The 10,590-nt window shown below is 42.2% G+C and overlaps 1 protein-coding gene, 1 non-coding gene and 1 pseudogene across 2 annotated transcripts; 2 read left to right on the forward strand and 1 right to left on the reverse strand.

Moving 5' to 3' along the window:
* The first annotated feature begins 693 nt into the window (after nucleotides 1-693).
* Nucleotides 694-2,509, forward strand: LOC124017852 (annotated as a pseudogene).
* Nucleotides 2,510-4,888: 2,379 nt separating this feature from the next.
* On the reverse strand, nucleotides 4,889-5,799 carry LOC124017853. Its single transcript, XM_046333087.1, has 3 exons — nucleotides 5,666-5,799; nucleotides 5,081-5,628; nucleotides 4,889-4,962 (listed from the first exon to the last, which is right to left on the reverse strand). Exons 1-2 carry the CDS (start codon nucleotides 5,797-5,799, stop codon nucleotides 5,139-5,141), a joined length of 624 nt encoding a protein of 207 aa, XP_046189043.1. The 3' UTR covers nucleotides 4,889-4,962; nucleotides 5,081-5,138.
* A 4,018-nt stretch (nucleotides 5,800-9,817) lies between these two features.
* trnay-gua lies at nucleotides 9,818-9,906 on the forward strand. Its single transcript is given in 2 exon segments — nucleotides 9,818-9,854; nucleotides 9,871-9,906. It is a non-coding gene; the product is annotated as a tRNA-Tyr (tRNA).
* The last annotated feature ends 684 nt before the right edge of the window (nucleotides 9,907-10,590 follow it).

The following is a 10,590-nucleotide window of genomic DNA, read 5'->3' on the forward strand; positions in this document are numbered from 1 at the left end:
TAGTATGATATGTTACATTTGTATGGTTACATAAGACAGACGGTTACTTCAGGCAAAAACGAAAGAAGGGTGGTTGGTCAAAAAATAAATTAGGTGGTTGGTCGGGGTGGATGAGTGGGCATATAACATGAATGTCTAGCAACCCAAAGGATGTGTATTCAAATCTTATCATGGACAACTTTACCATTTGCGCTAATTAGCAAATATTTACTACTTTTTAGCTACGGAGCAACTACTTAGCATGTTAGCTAACCCTTCCCCTAAACTTAAGCTTTCAACCTAACTCCTAACATGACTAACGTTAGCAACCTAGCTAACATTAGCAACCTAGCTAAACTGAACCACTTAACTAACATTAGCCACAAAAAATGGAATTCGTAACATATATGTTTTGCAAATTCATAACTTTGTACGAATTGCAATTTGTAACATATCATACACATTTTTAATTCATACCATATAAGATGAAAGGGATGATGGACATCCCAAAAAATTAAAACGAAACGTAACATACCATACTAAACGGCAGTGTCCTGGATTTACTTTTACTATGTTATGTCTACCCCCGAGTCCAGGTTGAAACTGGAATTTTTCATCTGAAGTATAAACACAGCTATAAAGTGTCAAAGTCCAACGCTGTTTCGTCATTCACGGCAAGGGCATAAGTGAAAGTTTGCGGGACACAACCGTATATAAAGAGAGTACGAATCTCCACTCATCACTCCATCACTGGCTTACCTGAGGAATTTATTTACCTACTACAAAAGGTACTACAGCATCTGTTGCCGAGTGTCGACTCATTCAACATGTCTTATTTTCTCTCCCTTTCTCCGTTTAGATGTATGTATTTACTGTGGTGATGATGAACTTTCAGCTATATTTTTAAGGTTGTCTTCTGTAGGGAAATACTCTTGTCATTTACATTACATTTAAGTCATTTAGCAGACGCTCTTATCCAGAGCGACTTACAAATTGGTGCATACACCTTATGACATCCAGTGGAACAGCCACTTTACAATAGTGTCTAGTGATAGTCTGAAATGATTGTGTATCACTCTCTCTAGTTGATTCTCCAACACGTCCTCTCCCTTTTCATCCAGACAAGCAGCACCACAATCATCACCACCATGAAGGTTCTGGTCATCTTTGCACTACTTTGTGTCGCCCTCTCTGCTAGGGCAGCAGCAGGTAAGTCAGCCAAATACTCAACAATGTCACTAATACAGCACAGGGTAATTCATTGTTACTAAATAATGACAATAGTTGTGTTTTCCCCTTTAAGTTCCTGTGGAGAGTGATGCTGTGGCGGTAGAAGAGCCAAAAAGTGCCCCAGGTTTGTAGCTCTAATTATGTTTGTACTGAGAGCAGTAATAGAGCACTGAATCAATATTTCTCCCAATTCCCAGTTGAATGAAAGTCAAATTGATTTCCTTGTTCCATGTTTCTGCAGAAGAGGCTGTTGAGGTTGAGGCTCCTGTAGCAGAGGAGAAGCTGAGTGACGCCCAGGTCAGTTCTTCTCTATAGGCTTTAATCAAGCAAGAGCATCAATGTCTATTGTGGAGCATCACCTCTTTTGAGCATCACATAATTTCCTGATCAATAACAATTTCTTCACATTGGTACAAAACAAACTAATTAAACTACAGTCCATGTATAAAATATTAGCTATGAAAATAAATATATTGAATCTCATTGTCTGTGATTTGCTGGTGGCTTTCAAAGTGATATTCTCGTCTTATTATGTGATTAGGTGTCTTTTCAGAAGATGAGAATGAGGCAGTTGAGGTGGCTGCAGCAGCACCTAAAGATAAAGGTAGGACTCTCCATGATGAATGATGTTAAGTTAACCATCACTGGTTCTACTATTGATGCCTGTGTATACCGTGCAATGCATGATCACAATGAAATAATGTTTTGGTTTCCCATCAGCAGGGAGGGAAAATCACCAGCATGACTAAATAAACATTCATGTCTTACATTATGAGATCACTTTTTGGGAAAGTTCATACTCCTGACAATATCAACTCCTTGTATTGCGATGTCAAATCATTGTTGTATTTTATCTTCGTCTTCACAGCGGCACGCAGGTTCTGCCCTGACGGATGGTTCAGCTACCAGTCCAAGTGTTACATGTTTGTGAACACTCCTCGGTCCTGGTTCGGAGCCGAGGTAACGCACTTCTCAATGTAATATAGTGTCGAAAATCTTGACGTGAATATGTTACTATGACTGCAAATGGTTCACTTTCAAAAAATGTGCGTTTGTGTCTGTATAATGTAATGTCACTATGAGGGAGGGCAACACGTTTGTTCATGTGCAGGCCTACTGTGTGAGTGTGTGCACGTGTCTCACCCCTCACTTCACCACTCTTCTTTCAGGAACATTGCAATGAACTGGGCGCCAGCCTGGCCTCTGCCAGCTCCTCCCCGAGTATCGTTACCTGCAACAGATAACCAGAACAGCCAACAGAGCCACCGCCTGGATAGGTGGATTCTTCACCTCCAGGTGAGAGAAAGGGTTGCCCTGAAAACCTCCGCCATCTAAGCATACGTAGCGCCCAAGTTTTTCTGACAGTGACCGTCAAGAACAGTTCCGGGCCCTAGAGTTTTCCCTCAGAGCACATGGCCGGAAAACACTCTGAGCCTTGTGTTTAAATAGCTTCTGATATTTTAATCATGTAGCTAGGTATGATATCAGATCTGTTAGTGGTAAGGGACAGTAGTGCAGCTAAGACTTATGACTCTTTGTTTACTCAGGGATATTGGATGTGGATCGACCGCTCAGGAATGTATTACACCAACTGGTACAGCCAGAGCACCGCAACCAGCAACTCCTGCATGTACCTGCAATCTGCTGGTAAGACATGAACCTAAAGATGTAGCATAGTCCCAGAACTAAGCCGATGAAATGACCGACATTACTTTTCTTTTGTCATTTTTCCTTTGGTAGTGGGCCAGGGGTGGAGGAACTGCGGATGTGGCGGACAATTACCATTCATCTGCGTGCACAACTATCGCTGTTAGTCAACATTGCGAAGATACTGTTAATTGCTTGACACCTTTTCTAACCGCTTTCAACATGGACTGTTTACTGACTGTAAATGACTAAGTGTTCGCCAAAGGGCTAAATGTGATGCGATTTCAAATGTCATTTCCCATTTATGTACCTCAACCGTTATTGTTTTCCAGTAATAAACATTTTTTAAGTACTATGACATTGTATAGGCTGGTACTTTCTGAAAGATGGCAGTATTGTCTAAGACCGGTACATTTGCTTTTTAATTCTACGCATATAAAATAGATCAGTATAAAGGATTTGAGACGAGGACAAAAAGACTGGAGGGTCCTCAATTTATTAAGCCTCAATTGACCCATTTATCGAGATCTGTCTTGGGCTTGACATCTTTATACTGTACATGGCAGAAAAGTGAGCCGTAAAAAAACCTAATCTCAAAATATGGTGGGGAAACTAACTTTAGAATTCATAGAAGATAAAATGGCACCTTTTTATAAGTTGTTCTATTCAAACAAAGCTTTTTACAATGAACGTAGGTCATACACAACCTGGAGAAAGTGCAACTAGTTCTTGTCATTAAAACAATATTTATTTTCACGAAAACAAAGTGACGGTGACAACTTGTTAAACTCAAATTCTGATGTACATTTCTGGTTATCATTGACATGACTATTAGCATGAATAAATGTCACAGAAAAACCATAAATCTCAAGGTTAAATGTATCTACGTCTTGTAATAACTTAACTCAAATGTCCACCCGTTCGTTTTCTGCTGGCTTCTTGTGACGGTGATAGCGCACCAGCCACTAATGAAAATGAGGAATGTGTAGGCCTATACCGCCACCTACTGGGCTCCATTGGCATAAACGACCAAGAGCAAAGGGAGTTGATTGAACTACTGTAGTAGGCTGGCTACACCTATAAAATGAAATAAATCAGGGTTCTACTGTAATCAGTATAATTTACGAACCAAATAAAAGTAACTCTGGGAACTCACATCTGTCCAATCACCCGCCAATGTTATCTGATCATATTTCGGCAATCAAATTGTTTTAAATGGGGCGACAGGTGGGTTCTTGGGGCAGCAGGTAGCCTAGTGGTTAAAGGGCTGGGCCAGAAACTGTAAAGGTTGCCCGATGGAATCCCTGACCTGACAAGATACGTATCTGTCATTCGGCCCCGAAACAAGACAGTTTACCCTCTGTTCTAGGCTGTAATTATAAATAATACTTTGTTCTTAACTGTCTTTCCTAGTTAAAACAAATGGCTAATGAATAGAATGGGTTAATTAACTTGAATGGGAACGCCATTCTATTTATATGCGTTTAATTCCATCAGATAACTTAAACAAAACTAGGCCTAAGCATTCAACATATGGTATATTTTTGTGGAGGGGGTAATTGTCTAAGGCAGTTGTTCCCAAACATTTTATAGTCCCATACCCCTTCAAACATTCAACCTCCAGCTGCGTACCACCTCTGGCACCAGGGTCAGCAAAACACAACTGTTGTTGGTTTGCCATCATTGTAAGCCTGCCACACACAAACTATACAATATTTGTATTAAACATGAGAATGAGTGAGTTTTTGTCACAACCCGGCTCATGGGAAGTGACAAATAGCTCTTGTAGGACCAGGCCACAAAAAATAATATAATAATTATCAACAATTTTGCTCTTTATTTAGCCATCTTACATATAAAACCTTATTTGTTCATCAAAAATGGTGAATAACTCATCACCTTGACATTGTCCGTAAGCTTCAGTTCAATTCCACACAAAAAAAAAAATCATACAATGATGGCAAGACCTGTGTGTTGTAATCTAGATTCAGATCATTCAGGTGAGAAAAACCTTGTCATCATGCTTCCTGACTGGTGGCTCCTGAGATTCCTCTGTTGCTGTGGAGGTCCTCTTGCTGCCTGCCCTTTCAACCCTCCTGCAGCCATCTGTAACGACACATTCATACTGCTCTAAATAACAATAACCAGGCCATTTCATCAAAAACAATAGAGTGGTATAGTTTGGCACACACTCAGACACCCACACTCTCTAAAGGTGACATACCTTGGTGATGAACTCATCTTCTCTCTTGGTCTTTCTGGCCCAGAGGTTCGTGACTTTGTCATACCAGTGCTGCGCCCCGAGTTCGTGACAAACCCTCATTCTCTATGCACATCATGGCCATGTTCTGGTGGAGCTGATCGTCCAACTTTTCCCCTTTCACAAAGTCATGAATGCGCTTCAGGCAGGGGAAGCTTTCCTCCACGTCAGCTGAGGTCACTCCAATGGTCACCACAAGGCACATCAGCTTGTAGAGCTCTGGTAGTGGGTTCTTCTGGGACCGGATGAAACAGATCCATTCACAGAGCTTGTGGCTGTCCTGCTGCTGTCCTTGGCCTATGTAGAATGCCTTCAGGTCCACTCTGAGCCTGTCCATGTTGAAGAAGCCCTCGTAGAGCTTCACTGGGCTATCCACCACATCTGTTGCGAAATGGATGTTCATGTCAGTGAACTTCGCTGGATCCAGCAGCTTGAGGAAGCGTAGGTCATCCAGATGTGCGTAACAAACCTGGATCTGAGAGATGACGGTTTCCAGAGCTTCGTAGTACAGCCTTGAAGTGTGTCAGAGGGTCTAAGTCATCCGTCTACTTGAGACTTTTGCATGGGTGTTGAGCCAATCTCTCAGCCTTCTGGTAGACACTGTCAAAGGCAGAGTCAAACTTCTTGCTCTGGATGTGTTGAACCAGCTCCTCAATGTTAGCTTTGCAGGCTGCCACATCCATTGCTTTGTGCTTCAGAGTGTCAAATGCAACATCAATGTTGGGAGAAACCTGGCGTAGGTGAAGAGCTGGAACAAACTGAAATCCTCAAGTTTCGAAACAAGATGGTTTGCTTCATAGGATGATTCACCATTTACCCAATCCAGGTTCCCAATGTGGTTGATGGTGTCAGAAAATGTGTGGTAGGTGTTTGCCACCTCACTGAGTAGTCCAGTGGTAGTCGGTCAGCATTCACCTCACTCCAAGTTTCATTGAAGAACCTCAGTCGGTGGGGAACAAACATGAGGGGAACGACCTCGGATCACAAAATATCAACTTCAGTCAACAGTGCTGAGACGGTGTGAGTAGGAGTTGACGAAGACAGTGTTGTGGGCCATCTCCTCACTTTTCCGTCTGCATGTTTAGCTTGTGCGCAGACACGGCCCATCCATTGTAAGACAGTACCACAAGTTTTTTTCACAGTCATGGTCGGCCATTTCCATACATATAAGGTCAGAAAGTGAAAGAAATAAAAAGTTATTCTAGCAATACTTAATACCCAGACCAAGTGAAATACGTATTGTCAAGAACTGTTTTCCCAATGAAATACAACAGTATATGTTATGCTATATATGTGGACAGAATCAGGACAGAATACAATATTTTATCATTACAACGTTAAAGCATGGATTGGATATAATGTACACAGTGAATACCAGCTGATTTGTCAAAATTACATTTGTTAAAACAAACAAATAAAATATATGTAGGCTAATATTTGTAGTACAGTAAAAAAGGTCAGTAGGGAAAACGACCTTGATCAGAATAAACTTTTCACTAGCCGCAAGGTCAAAACTGGCTATATCAAAATGTATGTATTTTCATTTTTGCTCTTCATGTTAAGGTTAGGGTTATAGGTATAAGAATAGCAGTGTGGTTAGGTTTAAAATCAAAATGTAAGAAGAGAAACTGTAGAAACGGGCGGGTTTATGACTTTGTTGCTGTGGAAGCTAGTGATGACCAATAAACTTTGAGAGAAACCTAACTCAACAGGGGAGATCTATTTCTGTCCAATCAGAATGTGAAGGGGGGATTTGGCTTTGTGTGTCAATCCCCCACACTAATTGTTACCGCCACAGTAATGATAGAAGTTGTAGTAGTAAATGTCGATGTACTTTCGTAATCGTGCAAATTAAAATGTCAGCTAAAATTTAACTAAACATTGATCAAATTACCTAAAATAACAATGTGATATTATAAGAAAAAACAATAAATGTATGCACAGGTCAATCTGTCCCACACACATGTAGACACTTTACTAGAAACACTCAAGTCTCCTCAACAAAGCAATAGAATACGCAGAGTTCAACAAACTTGGTTTTAGGTTTAGAATTTCCCCCATGATAGCACAAGACCACTAGTCTGGGTACCAGTCTGGTTAGCTAACATACCACCCTTGTATTCTGTGCCATTGCCAAACAATAACGTTATTTCCAACAACAAATCAGCAACTCGTCACAAAATCCAGCTGCATATTAAACGCTGAGATTGAAGAAAGGCCAGTCTCTGTGGCCCATAGCACAAGGAGTGGAACGTTAGCTAAACAGACTGGTACCCAGACTACAGGACCACAAACATTCTAGTCAGAACGCAGATTAGAATGTTACGGCCATTGAACATTTGGTGCCAACACGTAAACATAGACGGTCGTTTGCTGCAGGCACTCTGTATATCTACAGCTCTTTAATCTATACACAAGTGTTTCTCCAGGCAGTGTTTCTGAGTGAAACACTTGCCACACAGCTCACAGCCAAAGGGCTTCTCCCCAGTGTGAACCCTCTTGTGAGTTTTAAGGTTACAGAGGTAGGCAAAGCTCTTGCCGCAGTAGTTGCAGATGAACGGACGCTCCCCCGTGTGAGTGAACTGGTGGGTCTTAAGAGTTTGTTTCTGTACTGAAAGCCTTCCCGCATATCTCGCAGCCAAAAGCCCTGCTGTGACTGGTGGAGTGTGCGATGAGAGCTTTCTGATTGTGAAACGCCTTGCCGCACGTCTCGCAGTCCAACCTTGAACCGAAGCCGTGAGCTGCCACCATGTGATTCTTCAGGCTCTGGGTGTGGCAGAACGCCTTCCACACTCCCCGCACTCGTGATTCCCCTCCCCTCCCCTGTGACAGATTTGGTGCTTCTTGAGGTTGTTAATCTGGGAGAAACCCTTGCCGCACTGCTTGCAGACGAACGGCCTCTCCCCTCGTGTGAACCCGCCTCGTGGATTATCACCTGGCTACGTAGTTGAAGCGTTTGTTGCAGTATGAACAGGCGTGCATTTCCCTGCCTGTGAGGTGGTCGACCATCTTGTTTTCTGCGACACTGGGGGTGAAGCTCACGGTGTCGCCTCTGACCCCGGCTCAGACTTGACTCCACATCTCCAGCTCTTCGCTGAAGTCTTGGCTGGTGTCTTCTTCCTCGGGCTCTGCTGTGGAGCTGTGGTACGCCTGACTGGCTCTCGTCCATGGCCTGGAAATCATCTTTTAGGGACAGGCCACCTGCAGAAACAGTGAGAGTCAAGTGACGGTTTTTGAGCATTTGTTGACAATGACAACGTAGTTTAGTGGGAAGTATCAGAACAACATGCGTTTAACATTCAAGTTAGTTTTCATTTAAAGTCGGTTTTAACATAAGATAAGATAGATAAGCTAACTTCTGGTTTATCCCTGTTGGGAAATGTTGCTGTGCTCCTAGCATACATACATGCACATATTCAAATAGAGAAGGGCCAGTAAACACAGGTAGAAAAAGTGCAGTTCACACAACAGAACACTGTCAACATGATCACAGTGTTAGTAGTATTGTCAGATATAACTACCATTTCCTTTCTCCACCGATAATGATGTGCTCTGCTTCCTCCGGGTGACTAGCCTCCACAACCTCCTCTGGCCTGTCCTCACCTTTTAGGTCAGGTTGTAAAATGACCTGTTTCACGCCTGGACACTGCAACAAATAGTAGGTTAAATGTTTAAACTATCATTATACCACTTCTGTAACATACAAGCCATTGCACTCCAAAGCTAAAGTTGTATGTGGACACAAACTGAACAACATGGGTGAGTGACTGCCACTGACCGACAGGAACTTCGTATTTTAGATCAATACTTGTCTCTCTGGCACACTGGGTTTCTAATGTGATATGAAAACATGGACCGCTACACTCGCTATTCATTGGTTGTCAATATGCCGTTAAAGATTTTTTTTAAAGTGGGCAATTTGGTAAAACAAGAACATAATGAGAGGTGTTTTTCCATCCTAGTCTTATAATTAATTTATACAATACACCATCCATATAGCTAGGCCAACATTGACATGCAGCAGTTCAGGGACCAGACACCATAAATATGAGTGTCAACCAACTTCTTCCTTCACTGTTCTGCGCTGCGGTGCACTGGTTTCTCCCACCTGATGGCAGCATCCACTCCATAGTGCCTCTCACTCACAACCAACTGCTTGTCCGGAAACCAGTGGTCCCCACGCCTTTATTATTCTCTGCACACAACAATAAAATGGTGATGTTTGCTACTTATAGTGACTTTCAACATGCATGATGACACAGAGCTAGCTACAGTCGCTACAAGAGAACATCGTCACACTGAACTTACGGATCTCGTCGCAAAGCTGAACTTCTAAAGATATATCAACAGAAGAGGTGCTCCTGCTTTGGTCTCTCGGTCCCGAGCTCGATTTGCATACAGTACAATGCCTTCCGAAGAGCGTCGTTCTCTCCTGTTGTCGGGATATCTCCGAGAATAGAAGGGCAGAACTGTAATCGACCAGTTTTGTAATCTCTGCAACGGCAGACGTCGTCAGCGTCTCCATAATTGAAGAAAGTTGTGCCTGGAAAGACCCGTTTGGACACATGTCGACAGTTCTGATGAGCGCTCAATACACGGAAATCTCACGATTGCTGAATGGTCGACGTTGATCAACATCCGGTAGAGAAGACTAAGACTACATACAAACATGTACCTTTTGCCCAAAGATTTCTCCATGTCCCTTCGATAGCTCAGTTGGTAGAGCGGAGGACTGTAGAACGCAAAATGCTGAAATCCTTAGGTCGCTGGTTCAAATCCGGCTCGAAGGAGGAATCTTTTCATCAATGCGCCCCCAAAATATTTTTACCTGTTGTTCGCACATCCCCCTATAGAGAATTATATGCATTTCCAGTTTCTTAAAGAATAGTCAAGGTGTACGAATCCAATCATACAGAATAATTCAAAACACTTCAAGTTTATCCACAGTTCTCTAAAAATCCATAACTCAGTTGCTAGAGCGGAAGACTGTAGAACACTAAATGCTGAAATCCGGATCGAAAAAGAAACCTTTTTCCTACCGCATAAATGCGCCTATTGTTCGCACATTCCCCGATAGAGAACAAACGTGCATTTCCAGTTTCCTAATTAAAAAATAATCCAAGCTAACTCACAAATGAGGAAAATGAAGTCAGTTGGTAGAGCGGGAGGGACTGCAGAACAGCGAATGCTTATATCCTCAGATCGCTGTTTCAAATCCGTGTCGAAGGAGGATATTTTTGTATTCATGTCATAAATGTAGCATTAGCCATGGATTTATTCAAAAGTACACAATGACTTATAATATATTTTTATAGTGGTATTGATAGATTTGCAATGTAAATGGTATGTATGTGTAATAACCGATTAAATTAATTGTGACAGGTTGCACAAGTTTAAAAAAGGAAAATTATTAAGTCTCTGGACCGGCAATCGAACCCGGGCCGCGGCGGTGAGAGCGCCGAATCCTAACCACT

Source organism: Oncorhynchus gorbuscha, unplaced genomic scaffold (genome assembly GCF_021184085.1).
Source record: "Oncorhynchus gorbuscha isolate QuinsamMale2020 ecotype Even-year unplaced genomic scaffold, OgorEven_v1.0 Un_scaffold_346, whole genome shotgun sequence".
NCBI classification, from domain to species: domain Eukaryota; kingdom Metazoa; phylum Chordata; class Actinopteri; order Salmoniformes; family Salmonidae; genus Oncorhynchus; species Oncorhynchus gorbuscha.